The following is a 15,465-nucleotide window of genomic DNA, read 5'->3' as shown; positions in this document are numbered from 1 at the left end:
AAAACCTGGTAAATTTTTGTCGGAAAGATCAAAGAGAATGAAAGAACAATAGATGAACAAATGGAGCATCTTTGTTGCGGAATCCGCTTAGAATTCGCAAAATACACAGTTTATTCTCGTAATGTTTTAGGAAAAAAACATGTTTTTTTTTAATTAAAGTATGATTAAATTGACAAATATTTAGACTCAATAAAAAACTAAAGAAAACAATTGATCAATTTTTTTTCGATTGGAAAAATAAAATAAATATTGAAATTACTTGAAGTTTTTTTTCTGACTTTGGGAAAGTTTGAAACGTTCAAAAATAGCATATGATTCAACGAGAGCACACTCTGCACGATTTTTAACAATTCAAAATTAACAGCTATGAATAAAAAAAAATAAACTTTTCTTCAGAGCAACTCAAAAAGTTTTGGGTTCTCATTCTAGAATCAATTTTTTTAATCTTGCACCAAGTTTCTGTTATTTTTTGTTTTTAGACAGAAACTTTGGGTGGTTATCTGGCAAGAATCTTGCAAGATTCTTGCGAGATAGCCTTCCTCTTCCAAGATTCTTGCAAGATAACCTCCATCTTGCAAGATCTTGCAAGATAACCTGCATCTTGCAAGATCTTGCAAGATAACCGTCTTTTGCAAGAATCTTGCAATATCATGCAAGATAACCTCCCTTGATCGACTAAGGAAAATACTGGATAGCATGCAATGTTTATTTCTAACTTTGAGAAAAATGTCTGCAATCCTAAGTGTCGGTTCTTTCATTCAGATTATTTTGACTGACTTGAAGCAGTTTTTTTGTTACATCTGGACATTTAAAATACTTTGAGTGCAAACACAAAAAGAATTTCACATGCAAGGGTGTTTGAAAAATCTGACACGAAGTTTTTCTTGTTTAGGAGAGTCGAATACCGCCGTTGTTTTGTTTAGCAAATGCGTTGAACCAATCCGGCTCCGAAATAATTCCATATTAAAATGAGGCAAGCTAAGTGTTCCCGAAAATCTACAAGTAGATGTGAATTAGATCCTTTTGTACTCTAACTTGTGCTTGTGTGATTGGAGTGGTTCAAGAAACCTTTAATTATTTCAATTGAAATAAATAAAAAAATTTTGAACCACTCCACTCACACAAGCACAAGTTAGAGTACAAACATCTATTCAAAATTGAACAAACATCTACAAACATCTATTCAAAATTGAAAACACATAACTAATTCAAGTTCTCTTCCGTTGTCATGAGTTAATTTGTTCAAGTTGCGTTGCTTCTTCAGAACCAAATTTCTTCACGATTTGAATTGGTTTTCACAGCATTGACTTTTTTGCGATATATGCGTTGCAGTTTGGACAAGAGTGGACAGCGTCTTTGCACCCGTCAATGCAGAGGGGAATGAGACAGCATCCGCACCAGAACCCAAGAAGCAAAATTACTCCCGCGATCAGCCAGGTACCCATACCTGAAAAAGAAACATTGTTTTTAATTCTAAGAATGAGTTTCATTTCTCAATCTATTTTTGACAGAAATGCTCCTCCAAGCGTTTCGGGAGTGCTTTGAAATCTTTTTTGCCGACCTAAAATAAATAAAGTCGAAAAATGTTCCCATGAGAAAATCGAAAACAGCGGTTGTGCATATTTTCAGATTATCAGAACAAGTTTGATAAGTTTTTTTGATAATGCAAGATGACAAACTCATGAAAAAATATGTTAGCTCAACGCTAGAAGCAAAACGATTTCTCGAATCATCATACACCAAGAATTTGTAGAGTACCCCATTGGAAAAAATAAGCTAATAAAAATATGCCCTTAAATCCGCAGTTATTGCGTGTTTCACAGGTAATGTCTACAAAACTCAGATCGCTCTTTAATTTCTCAGATCGAAACTTTTAACTGAAACAGTTCTACAAAAGAAAACAAAAATTAGCATTTGAAAATGGTATAATGTTTGATAGCGTATTATGTGTTTGATTCGGATGTTTTTTGGTGTTTTTGAGTCAATGTAAACTTTTACAGAAAAGTGGGATAATTGAATACTTTTTTCTCGACCATTAAGGAAACACGCCTGTGTGAAATCAAAATCGATCAAGATAATTTTTTTGAGCGAGCCATTTGGCAATATGTAGATAGAGATATATTGCCACATGACTTGTTCAAAGTAATGGGGTTCACAATATTTACAAGAATTTTTATAGAAATTGATTCTCAACTCAGTGAAGATATTTGAATAACCCGGGTTGACCAAAAACGCTTATCATACTATTTCATACTAGGAAAAAAATCCTTCTAATAATATTTCACACTATTTCAAACATCAAAAAATGACTAATTAAATAGCAAGAAAAGTAATTTTTCCATACTATGAAATAATAAAAGAAGCATTTATTTCCACATTCTGGAATTTTTTAACATGCGTTTTGCTTTACTTTTATCGCAAAAATTTTATCAAATTAGCAAAACCAATTTTTTTTTAAAAAAAGGTATGATAAGCTTTTTTCGTATATGAAATTATATGAAACAAACATATTTTCAATGAATGAAAAATTTAAAAAATTTTGCTTTGAATTTTTTGTTTCATCCAAAACACTAACCAAGGACTTTTTGTTACAAGGAAAACCAAAGTGTGACTGGAAGTTACCACGGAGATAAACTGCATTTAGTGATTTTAGCCATGTAACTTAATTTCAACATTCTCACATATATTTAGCCAATTAAGTACCAAAAATGTACTTTTTTCTATGTGGCTAGATAATTTTTAATTTGAAAAATTTGGTGATTGAAACAAGCCTGTTTTTTACAAATTTATATCTATCTTAGCATATGAAATCAAAAAATCATTATAGTGTTTTTAAAAAAAACTTTTTTGGTGATTTTTGGTTTTTTTTGGAGAAAAACTTAGCATGGACTACATTATAAACACATAGAAAAATTTTGCGTGCAATTGGTATGTAACAATTATATTTGAGCACAAAAGCAAGTTTGCAACCAAAAAAAAAAGAGATTGAAAATTGTATGCCTCAAATATTTTTCTTTAATGAAAAAAGTATATCACACAAATTTCATATATGAAAACTATACGATAAACAATTTTCCCTACCGATACTGAAATTATGTTTTTGACAGTAATTTGATCTCAAATACTGAAAATCCCTATTAAACTTCTTAAAAAATGCTCAAACAGAGTTTCAACTGATTTTTGATTTTTTCTTTTTTTTCTCCAGAAAATGCTTTTTGTACAATTTCATATATGAAAGTTATATGATAAGCCTGTTTTCGAACGAAATGAAATCATGTATTTTGATAGTTAAATTGCTCTTTGTCATTGAAAGCTTTCCTTAACGTTAACTGTAAAAACCAAAACATGTTTTAAAGAGATTTTTGAAAAAAAACTTCTTTAACAAAATGCTTAACAAACAATTTTCATCCATGAAAATTGTATGAAAAACATTTTTTCATCCAAAACTTTTAATCATTTTTACATGACCAGAAAGCTTCAAAAGAGACAAATAGAAAAAAAAAGTGTATTAAAAATCCTGAAAGCAATTTTTAAATTTTCTATGAAAACTATGTACCGCATTTTTCCCAAAGACGCCGTGTATAAAATTGTGTGATAAGGGTTTTCCTTCTATGGACGTCAACCAGGGAAAAATCGACAATTTTCAAATGTTTTATTAGCATTAATTTGAAACTGTTGATTTTCAAAGTTTGCCACTTACCAATTTTTTTCAAAGGCAAAAAACAAACAGATAAATTTTGTTTTGTGACTTCTAATTTTTTTTGCACGCAGCACCGAAAACTAAAAGCTTTTACCAGATCATTTTAATTCGAATCGATAAATGTCAATTTACTATTTGCAGATGATTCAGTAGGTCATTTAGATTTTTTATATCGAAAAAGCTTATTTTCTCTACAATTTTTTGATCAATAATAATGTCATATGTGCCTGAATATGACATTTATTATTGGTACAACAATAAATAATAAACTAGATTGGTTATACAAACTAGACCACAACAAATGAAAAACTGAGAATGTAGAAGGGAGCACCCACCCCTCCCCCCCCCACTACCAGTATTTTTAACCTATCTCATAGTTGACGCTTGTAGTGACTGTGGCTCTGCAGTGGGGACACTGGATTGTTGCCGGATTACTGCCCAGACTCGGATAACCGCCACCCACCAACACAGTCGTAGTCCTGCAAAAGAGACCCAAATCTTTTTAAAGTTGTATTTAATTTTTAAAAAAACGCTGGCAAACAAGTCGATCAAAATTATTATGAAAGCCTGCTCGAAGATTTCAGCGGTAGTCAGGAGAGAGGCTTTGGGCGTTACTTCAGGTTCAAATAGAGCTCCTGCCTTGAGGTTTTTAGTTTCACCCCGACAGCCGTACTTTTGTTTAGATCAATTCGATGGTTTTGATCAGTATTTGCAAAATTCAGGGCTTTGGTGCGTCTTGCTTGAAGTAAAAACAAAAAACTAAGACATGCATTACAAAACCGACAATAAGTTTTTTTTTTTAAAAATGTTAAACAGCCCCACAAAAATTTTTTTAATTAGGCTTTTTCTGTTTTTGTTTGGCACTTACTGGTAATTTCCAGTGTACTGAAATGTTGCGGGCTGTCCGTAAGGTGGAGGGGGCTGACTATAGCCTGAATTGTAGCTTCCAGGTGGGGCACTTGCTTGAGTAGGATAACTCGACATCACTTTTTTGAGTAAAGTTGGAATTTTTCAGTTTATATCTTATTAAAGCTGTATAAAACGTGAGAAGGTCAAGGCTGTTTTCTCGGAATGATAAACTTTTTGCATAAAAACAATTGTATCTTTTTGGATATAATCACACTGAATATTTGTTATATATCGTTTTTGTATCAACCAGAACAAAAAAATTCGAGGTTTTCGCAACCAGCACTGGCTTGTCTCGTAGTTGAATACAAAAAATTCACCAGAAAATTTTTTCTTTTATGACACTTCTATCTAAGTTTTAGGTATCATTTAAATTTCTCTGCCTGACAGATATTTTTTCTTATTCTGTTTTTACACCATATGATTAGTTGGAGATGGTAAAAATGCCGATTTTATTATTTGAAACGTATTTGGATGGAAAACAGCAAAGAAAGCTTATGTGTAACTCTTTGTTGGTAATATCTTCTGGCCAACTACGTTTGACGCAGAGTTATTTTAGAAAAAGATTTTATAACGTCACAAAAAGAAAAGAAACACGCTACTCTGTTACGTTAAAGATTTGGCAAAAAAATTCTTCACTTTTCAAAGGCTGCTTCGATAATGTTGTGAGTTTGACGTGCTATTAAACAATGATGATAAATTTATTTTAACTATTCAAGTTGCTCATTTAGAATGTAAAATTGAAGTTTTTGTATATCATATGACTTTTCTATTACTACATGATCAAAATAATGACAGATTTATACAAAAATCAAATCAGCAAAGCAAAAAGTGACCATGGATTTGGAGCAGACTCAAAGCCAGGATAAAAACACTTTCTTCAAAAAAGAAAAGAAACTCTTTGTTTGTTGAAAATCGTGGTTTTAAAATTAATATTAAGTTTTGATGAGCATGCAATGTAAAGGAGAAATGAAATAAGTCAAATGAATTTAAATTTAACCCAATTTCTTTATCAATAGACTGCCACAAATAAATATGCGGGTAAGACTTCTAAAACAAAAAAAAAAACTCAACTTCATGGTATTGTACGTTAGAGCGTTTTCATTACACTATATTATTGTCATACGTTCCAAATAGGAAAAGATCTTATGAAATTTTATTTTCTAATTTTGCAAAATTATTCCAAAGCGTGAAATAAATTTGTCGAACTCCGAGTTGCTTTACAAATGATTTTTTCATCGGTGCTTTCTTTTTTCAAAAAGAAAATTTTTTAGAGTTTGTTATATTTGTCTTTTTTATTGAAAAAAGTGGACTCTGTTTTTTTTTGCTGCATTCAGTTTTAACGAAATTTTTTTTGAATGTTTAGAAAATTCCGCAACAATTTTCCATCTGATTCAAAACGGTATTCGGTTTTATGTTTTTCTATGTTGAGTCTCGTATATCATCAGCGTTAAAAGTAATGAATTTTAAATTTTGGCAATAATTTTCAAAGATGATTATTTCTAAAATTTGAATTTTTAAAAATTAGCAGACATTGATCAGGGCATACAAAAGAAAGTGGAGTTTTCAGCGTTTTTGAAAAAAGTTATGAAGAGAAAAGGAAAAAAAGTCCAATATTAGTATATCCAGGACTACGTTATACTCACAAAAAATTAAATTTTGCATACAATTTTTTTTTCAAAAAATGTTTGTTTGAATACGAAAATCAATTTGCGGTTAAAAAACACAAAAAATTTTTTCGGGCCAATTTCAAAATACTTTGAAAAATTTTTTGTCGCCATGAAAGTGGAAATTGTATGACTAGTGTTTTTTTTTCAGAAAGCAAAAATAAAAAAGTCAAAGTTATCAGTTGTAGCAGCCCAAAAAACGCTTAAATGTTTTGCCAGCACTTGAATTGATTGTTCAAAGCTTTTTTTCATAATTTTATTTTGAAAATGCTAATCATACAATTTCCATATATGAAATTGTATGATTAGCTTTTCTTTATACCATTTTTTTCCATTTTTTTCATGAAGAGATACCAATTTCGATAACAAAACATCTATAAAATTTCTTTGAAATTCGACTAAACTCATTTTGCAAAAATGTATGAAATTTGTATGACTAGCATTTTTCAGTAGACTAAGTGTATGAAATTTTCTGATTAGCATTTTCGGTCTCTAGAGGTCAAACCGGGAGTAGTTAAATTTACTCATTTTCTTAATTGTTTCTTAATAGGGTTATCTCCAAAGAGTATACAGAGAACAGATCTCTTGAATTTCTGGGATCACTTGGCGATTTCCAGCGTCGCAGGTCGTTTTTGAGCGTTTCAAATAACGTCTTATTGCGAGAGTCAATTTCTAGTTTGATTCTTTGTTTACTGTTTCTAATAAACACTGTTTTTGGTGGTGCGCAGTTTTTCACACATTGTATTAAACTTTGTAAGACCTTGGAACATTTTTCCTTTTTTTGCTTATCCATGAAAAAAATCTTCAATTAGTTTTCATTTAAATTGTGAGTTGGGACTGTGAGTAATTTCAGATAGGTTGCACCGTCTGCTCGCCACGCTATCTTATTTTCGGCCGGATAGATTCGTGCAACTTCTTAGTCTAATACCGATCTTAATCTTACTCTTTTATCTCTTAGTCTCAATAGATCTAGAGTATACTGGTTTTGTTACAAATCGGTCTCTTGGAAAAGGCAACTAAGTTGTTAGTTAAATTCAATGAGCTCTGGTGCTGAAATTACAAGTAATTTCAGCACTTACAAATAAATGGGTTGTTAGTTAGATGGAGTGTGATTGGTTAGTCTTTAATATCTTATGAGGATAAAAAATCTAATTTATAACCAATAATAATAAATAGTTTGGATCAGGTTCCACCCATCCGGGGTTTACAGAGTTTTTGTTGCTTCTACTTCTTTCTGTAATGGAGGATGGATGATGATCGTTTGTATTTTGCGAGCAACATTTCTATTCCGTCCTTGGAGGTATGAACTCTAGGAAGCTGGAATCGTGGAGGTTGTTTTTTCATTCACCGATGACTGAGACCGTCAACAAAATCAATCTGATTTCGAAATGGTTTGTTCTGTTCGTCTGTTCTTGATCGGTGTGGAGAACTGGGTTTCGATCTGAATTGGGAATGGCGTGAAGCTCGAGTTTGGAGGGAATGCCCTGTAGCTCGGATCTGTACGTATACTTGAACATCGAGGTGGCCTTTGGTCTGTTTCAATGAAGTCCTTTGCTTCGGAGTCAAGTCGTACTTCAAATCCTTTGAGTTGTGGTTGTGAGCGGCATATCGGTTGTGTTCAGCCATTCTATGGGTTATGTTTGATGAGGTCGTCTTAGCTGCTCGATGCTGGTCTTCGTGATTGAGTATGATCTATATTACTGCAATATCCATTTACATAAATAAATGTTTTGTTAGTTCATCTTTTTAGTTATGATTTTTTATTAGTTTTTATCGCAAAAGCTTTTATTTTTAGTTCAGTTATTTTAAAAGTTATTCACACTTGAGTACCTCTTATCAAAAATAAGGAGTATGTCCTAAAGCGTGTGTTCTAGCACGGTGGGCGAGGCCGGCTATTAGGCATGCTCAGGACGTCGGCCTCTTTTAGTGGGATAGGCCAGGAGTGAGGGTATGATTTCATGCTGGTTTTTTGTGGGGTCCTGTTTTGTGTTAACCTTTTATGTCGAGTTTGTTACTGGTTTTTTCCTTTTGTTGTTTAGGTTGTGTCCTTTTCTCAGAAATCAAAATGTTTGGTTTGGGTTTGTCTTTCGACTTTTTGGTGTTTTATAATTTCGTTTTTTTTTAACTTATCAATAGTCTTCAAAAGAATAGATTATCGGTTCTTTAAGCTGGTTTGATCCGGTCTGGGTACCGTGGGTTTTCTTTTCTAAGTCATGCTGTTAGTTTGTGGTTTTTGGTGTTTAGTAAGCTGCGTTCATTAGTTTGGATTATTATATAATTCCATTCCCACCGGGTTAAAAGAAAGTTTGTAACTTGTTATTACTAGTTTGAGTTGTTATTTGTGAAAATTAAAACTTGAAATCATTATTTTAAACAATTCGTCGTGGGCGAGCTGTGCGATTGTGGATAGATTTTGTGTGCGAGTGAATTGATTCTTGAAAAATTTAGTACTGCTGGCATTTATATAGATTTACTGCTGAAAATTTCAAATTTACTGCTTTGTGGGGATTGAAATTTATAACTTAATTTTCAGTGTGTTTAGATTTACTACCTCGTGGAAAAAATTTATAGATTAAGTACTACTCTGGAGAAGACATTTTACTGCATCATTTATTGCGTTTTGTTAATAAGAGTTTATACTTTATAAAAGAGTTTGCAACTTTTTATTTTTGTTTTCTGTTTGTAGATAGGTGATCTAAAGACTACAGAAAAAACACTTAATAAGAAATGGTTAGTTTGTCTTGAATTTATTAGTGTTAAATTATTCAATTCATTTTTAACTAGTCATCGGGGAAGAAGCAATGAGGGAAGCTATCGTGTATTGAATCTGATTTGGTTAGTAATTTTGCTAATATGCGAATGATGTTTTCAGTTTCAAGCAAAGGCCAAAGCAATTCAAGTGCTTTGATGGTGTTTAGCTCTTCAGTGCCAATGGAAAACTCGTGATTGGTGTGCTGGATGAGGTTAAAAGGCCTGTGATTATTTTAAGTAATGTGAATGAATTCTAAAATTGGGATTTCTATTGGTTGGATATATTCATGCGGGACAATGAGGGATCGGGATTCTTCTACATTATAGGTTTTGGTGAGTAGACAAAATATGTAAATTTGGGTTATTGGGTCGTGATTTCTGAGGATGCCTTGAAAGTTAGTATTTTTTATGCAGTAGGTGAAATTTAGAAAAAATGTTGATATGTAATTAGAATTAATAAACTGAAATCGATGGTGGGTTTGTCGTGATGATGTGTGCAATTTAAAGTGATTTTGAATGAATCTATAATAAGTGTAAGTATGTGTTTGTTTAGTTCTCAACATGATGTGTGAAGAGTGCAGATCTCGTTCTTTAGGAGTGAAGAAATGAAAGGTTAGTGAAATAGTTTTAAATTTATCGTAAAATTATTCGTAAGCTTGGATGTCGCTTAGTGTTTCGGAAATGATGTGGTCATTTTATTCATCCATTGTGCTCAGTGTAAAGATGTAGGGTGTTCGTATGAAAATTTTTTCGATTAGTTACTGGTTAGCGAACTTATCTTCGTCGCGTAATTGATCTTGGTTAGGTCTGATGATATTGTGGTCGTATAATAGAGTATTCATTTGCTGTAATAGAGTATTCATTTGCTCGGGGTGCGGTGAAAATTTTTAATAATTTTTCTTTATCTTACATGCGTCAATTGTCTAGGTGTTAGTGCTGTAGTTGGTCTAAAAATTTCATTTTTGCTTTGTTCTATTTCTTGAGGTGTGTTAATCAATGGTATACAAAGTGGGTTTGAGAAAAAGTAAAATGATGTCCAGTGAAGTGTGGGAATTAGTACATGCTCATCGACATAGTGTGGTTGTTCAGTGTGAGGGTTGGAGTGACTAATGGTATATTGAGGAAAGAGGGGTAAAGAAATTTGGATGAATTGGGGAGTATTAGTGTGATCAGGGTGATTTACATAATCGCGAGCTGTTCCGGGTTTAGAGGGGAACGGGTGATTAGGAATTTTCCTTTTAAATTTTCTATATGCACGGTTAGTAGTGGATGATGATTGGATTGATATTGATGATTGGGCTAGAGAAGGGGTATAATCTTAAGACGGTGTGGAAAATGGTGGGTTTGATGATGTTATGGTTGATAAAAATTGGTGAATGGTTAGGTTGTGAGGGTGTTGTATTTGTTGTTGGAATGTTATTAGGATATTTAGTTCAGATGAGATTTGCGTGGTTTCTGGGGAATTGTTGTTGGATCGTTCATTTGTAAAGGGGGAGAATGTTGGGGTTATTTGGGAAATATGAGAAATGGTAGAGGGGGAATCAATTTGGGATTGGAAGTGATTGGGTCGAAAGGGGGGTTAAGAAAATGTTGATGGATTGAGTTCGGAGTTTGCGAATTCATCTGGAGTTTCTATGTCTGTTTTATTAAACTGGGAAATTGTGTTACAAATTGTGATATCTGAGTTAGCGTCAGAATCCGTGCCGGTTAATGTGTTAATAAGGGGTGATTCAGGTGGCGCAGAAGCGAAAGTGGGATAATGGGAATTGGGTTTTGGAGATTGGCTGGATTGTAAAATGAACGGTGAAGGGATTCAATTTGGCGGCTAAAAAAATGATTGTTCTGAGATTGAAAATTTGTTCGATTTTTTGTTCATACGTAATGTAATTTTGAGATTGTTGCGTTACAATGTTATGAATTGGACTTTGTATATGATTTGGTCTTGAATTTACGTTTTTTACTAATGCTAAGTTTCTGAAATTTCGTGGTACTAGTGATAGTGGATGGTTTCGATTTAAACTTGTTAGTTGTGGTGCTGTAGGTAATGTGTTTGTGTTGTGTTGTGAATCGTCATATGTGTTTGGTTTAGATGATAATTTTGTATTGTATTCTGTTATTTGTGCATCTAAAAGTATTTTATTTATAGATGTTGAAAATATTCGTATAAATCCTGCAAAAAGTATGCGTGCTACGCTTGCTTGTATATTTACTTGTGTATGGATTGTGCATGTGTTATAAATTCCGTTTAATAATGAAAAAATAATTCCAATTAAATTAAACATTGCGTGTTATATACTTAATCTTTCCAAGATGTAATATAGCCATCCTAGAAAAGTTATAAGTTCATTTTTGAAATTTGCAAAACAAAAAACATTAATTGGTGATATATCTTGCGGTCGATATTTTACGCCGTTTAAGCAAATATAATCTTTAATATCTTTAAAATATTCGCTGTAATCTTGTGCGTAAATATCTGAAAATCCTGCTGTTTCTGCAAGTTTTTTAGTCGTATACAAAAAGGGTTTGAGAAATGATAAAATGATATCCGGCGAAGTGTGGGGAATAGCACATGCTCATCGACATGGTGGGGTTGTTCAGTGTGAGGGTTGGAGTGACTAATGGTATATTGAGGAAAGAGGGGTAAGGCAATTTGGAAGAATTCGGGAGTATTGGTTTGATCAAGGTGATTTACATAATCGCGGGCTGATCCGGGTTTAGAGGGGAACGGGTGATTAGGAAATTTTCTTTTAAATGTTCTATATGCACGGTTAGTAGTGGATGATGATTGGATTGATATTGAGGATTGAGTAAAGAAGGGGTATAATCTGAAGAGGTTGTAGGAGTTGGTGGGTTTGATGATGTTATGGTTGACAAAAATTGGTGACTGGTTAGGTTGTGAGGGTGTTGTATTTGTTGCTGGAATGTTATTAGATTATTTAGTTCAGATGAGATTTGCGTGGTTTCTGGGGGATTGTTGTTGGATCGTTCAGTTGTAAAGGGGGAGTATGTTGGGGTTATTTGAGAAATATGAGAGTTGGTAGAGTGGGAATCAGTTTGGTAGTGAATGGGTCGCAAGGGGGGTTAAAAAAATGTTGATGGACTGGGTTCGGAGTTTGCGAATTCGTCTGGAGTTTCTATGTCTGAATTTTTAAATTGGGAAATTGTGTTAAAAATTGTGATACCTGAGTTAGCGTCAGAACCCGTGCCGGAATCAGGTTGCGAGAAAGCAAAAAGTGGGATAATGGGAATTGGGTTTTGGAGATTGGCTGGGTGGGAAATTGAACGGAGAAGGGATTCATTTTGTCGGCTCATCGTGGGCTAAAAAAATGATTGTTCTGAGATTGAAAATTTGTTGTAGGTGGTTGTGCGATTATTTGTTTATATGTATTGTCATTTTGTGATTGTTGTGTTACAATGTGATGAATTGAACATTGTATATGATTTGGTCTTGATTTTGCAATATTTACTAGTGCTAAGTTTCTGAAATTTCGTGTTACGAGTGATAATGGATGGTTTCGATTTAAACTTGTTAGTTGTGTTGCTGTAGTTAATGTGTTTGTGTTGTGTTGTGATTCGTCATATGTGTTTTGTTTCGATGATAATTTTGTATTGTATTCTGTTATTTGTGCATCTAAAAGTATTTTTTTTATAGATGAAGAAAATATTCCAAAAAATCCTGCAAAAAGTATGCGTGCTGCGCTTGCTTGTATTTTTATTTGTGTGTGGATTATGCATGTGTTATAAATTCCTTTTAATAAAGAGAAAGTCAACCAAAAAAATAAACATTGCGTAATATAGTTAATCTTTCTAAGATGTAATATGGCCAACCTAGAAAGGATAAAAGTTCGTTTTTGAAACTTACAAAACTAAAAATATTAAACAGCGATATATCTTGCGGTCGATATTTTTCGCCGTTTAAATAAATATAATCTTTATTATTTTAAAAATATCCGCTGTAGTCTTTTGGGTAAATATCTGAAAATCCTGCTGTTTCTGCAAGTTTTGATCTGATGATAGTCGTTGTATAGTGTCCATTTTTTAAGTAGTTCTTGAAATTGTTGTGTACGAATGTGATATTTTTTATATCTGATTTGGAGTATATTTCTATCAATTGTAAATCGATATTGGGATTGCGAGCGATAGCTCGATTACTTTCGCGGAATTTTTTTTAATGGTTGCATTAATGTGGGTTATGGCGTAAATAGATAGTATTTTTTCTTCATTGGGTTTTAGCTGTACGACCTTGTGGCTATTTTCTGATCCACATGGGACTGATGTATTCTAAAAATATGTTCTTCTTGAAAGTGTATCAACAAAATGTACTTTATTTTTATAGAGTGTGGGGATTTATGTCGAAATTGGAATAGATGCCGATCGATTGTAAATCGATATTTGGGTTTCGGTCAAAAATCTAATACTTTCAGGTGAAAACTTTTTTAGTGGTGGCGGTATTGTTGGATATGGTGTGAGTAGGTAGCATTCATCCTCATCGGAATCTAGTTGTACAACATTGTGGCTGTTTTCTGATCCACATGGGATTGCTGTATCCCAAAAATAAGTTCGTCTTGAAAGCGTATCAACAAAAAATACTTTATTTTTGTAGAATGTTTGGATTCTTTTGTAACATCGTTTATCCTCAAAAACATATAAAGGTGATACTTTTTTGGTGCAAGTGTAAAACCATAAGATGTTGCCTTCATAATAGAGAAAATTTGATCTATTTCCGGATAATAAATACCCTCTATATGGTATTTTTAGAACTGCTAGTGCTAGTGACTGTAGAACTTGGTTCGCATAGTTGATACAGTGTTTCTAATTTTGAAAGTGACAATTCATAAAAAAGTCTGCTTATCGTGTAGTCTAATTTCATGCCTAAATATATCATAGTGAATTGCGGCAAAATGTGTGCTGTTCATAAGTGATAGATCTTGTAATCGTGTACTTTCTGTGTCTTGTGTTTCTAATTTCCCCCGATTTGTCCAGCGTTTTTCTGAAGTTTTACTGAAACGTGGGAATTTTCATCAGTGAATGAGCGAGAAGTGGCCATGGGGTGTACGATTAAGTTTCCTGTATTCATGTCGAAACCATTTTCTTATTCGACAAGAATTTGTGAAAATTGTGTATTATAAACTGGCTTGTTGTATTTGCATGCAATTTCTGTTTCTGGGTATATTTGAAATCGTGTTAATTTGTTTTCTATATTGTGGATGTTTCTAAATTTACGATTTGTAGTTTGATCTGGTCAGGGTTTAGATTTTCATATAGAATTGATTCAAAAAATTATTTTTGGTGAAATTTAGTACTTCTGGCGTGTATCTTTGCGACTTGAAAAACTGTACAGGTTTCCTCGGGAAACCATACAATAGTTGCTTGTGTGCGTGTTGTACGATCGCAAAATCATTGGTCTTTTTGCAAGGGATTCTTTTTCCTTGATAAAGAATTGTATCGTCTTTTAAGTCGCGTGTAATTTGTACTTTTTCAAGTTGTATTTTCCAATCAAATTACATTATCTCTTGGTATCCTTTATTTTTTGTTTCTGCATTGCAATTTGAGGGATTATTTTTTCTAATGTGTGGTATACGATTTTTATCATGAAGATTGTACGTTAATCTTCCGTGTGCTCCATAGATTGGGAATTTTGTATCTAGTATTATTAGACCTTGGTGTTTTTCAAGCTCGGCTTGATGTGCTACTTCAGGGAAACCTTGAAAATTTTTAAGTTTTCTGTTTGTGCCTATGTTTGGTGTTAGGTTTAGTCGCTTTAGTTCGTTTTTACAGTCTTGAGGGCTGAGATGTAAAAATCTATCGATATTTCTTTTTATAGAAAGATTCGTGGTCCAATCTATTTTTATTTCCGTTTGAAACTTGTGAACAATGTATTTTCTTTTCGGAAAAAGTTGCTGTAAATTTATATCCTGTCAGTGTTGTTGCTCGGGCTTTCAAGTATAGTGTGGCTATTACAATTGTGGTTTCTATAGCTTGTGCTTCGGATTCACATTGTGTTACTTGATTTATGGCATATTTGTGAAATGTTTTTTGTTCGTTTTCTCCACAATCGTAGTGTGTTACTAAAAAATCCTGAGGTCCTGTGCGAGGAGAATGATTTTCGTTTTATTCGGAAAAAATGAGAAAAAGAAGGTGTTGAAATACAAGTATCTTTTGAATATACTTGTAATTGATAATCCTGAGTATGGATTATAAAAATTATGTATCCGATTGTCGTTTTTGTATATCTGTCGTATTTATATCTTGTTTCTGTTGTAGGTAAAGATAGGTACTTATTTCTGTTATTACTGGAGGGGGTAAAGATTGAGCGGTTATATTAGGGGGGTCTAATGGAAATGGTTGTTGAACAATGATATTGAGTCTTACTGTAATTTCGAGTTTTAGTGTGAGACTGCTTTGTTGTAGTATTTGGATGTTATGTTTTTGTATATCTTT

General features: G+C 32.9%; 1 protein-coding gene across 1 annotated transcript; it reads right to left on the bottom strand.

Moving 5' to 3' along the window:
- Positions 1-1,117: 1,117 nt before the first annotated feature.
- Positions 1,118-5,254, bottom strand: LOC134855246 (lipopolysaccharide-induced tumor necrosis factor-alpha factor homolog). The gene is made up of 4 exons (XM_063871711.1): positions 5,113-5,254; positions 4,569-4,732; positions 4,067-4,179; positions 1,118-1,447 (listed from the first exon to the last, which is right to left on the bottom strand). Exons 2-4 carry the CDS (start codon positions 4,682-4,684, stop codon positions 1,296-1,298), a joined length of 381 nt encoding a protein of 126 aa, XP_063727781.1. The 5' UTR covers positions 4,685-4,732; positions 5,113-5,254; the 3' UTR covers positions 1,118-1,295.
- Positions 5,255-15,465: the final 10,211 nt, after the last annotated feature.

This window comes from Symsagittifera roscoffensis, chromosome 10 (genome assembly GCF_963678635.1).
Source record: "Symsagittifera roscoffensis chromosome 10, txSymRosc1.1, whole genome shotgun sequence".
In the NCBI taxonomy this organism is placed as follows: domain Eukaryota; kingdom Metazoa; phylum Xenacoelomorpha; order Acoela; family Convolutidae; genus Symsagittifera; species Symsagittifera roscoffensis.
The sequence above is the reverse complement of the archived record's forward strand: the minus strand, read 5'-3'. Positions and strand labels throughout refer to the sequence as shown.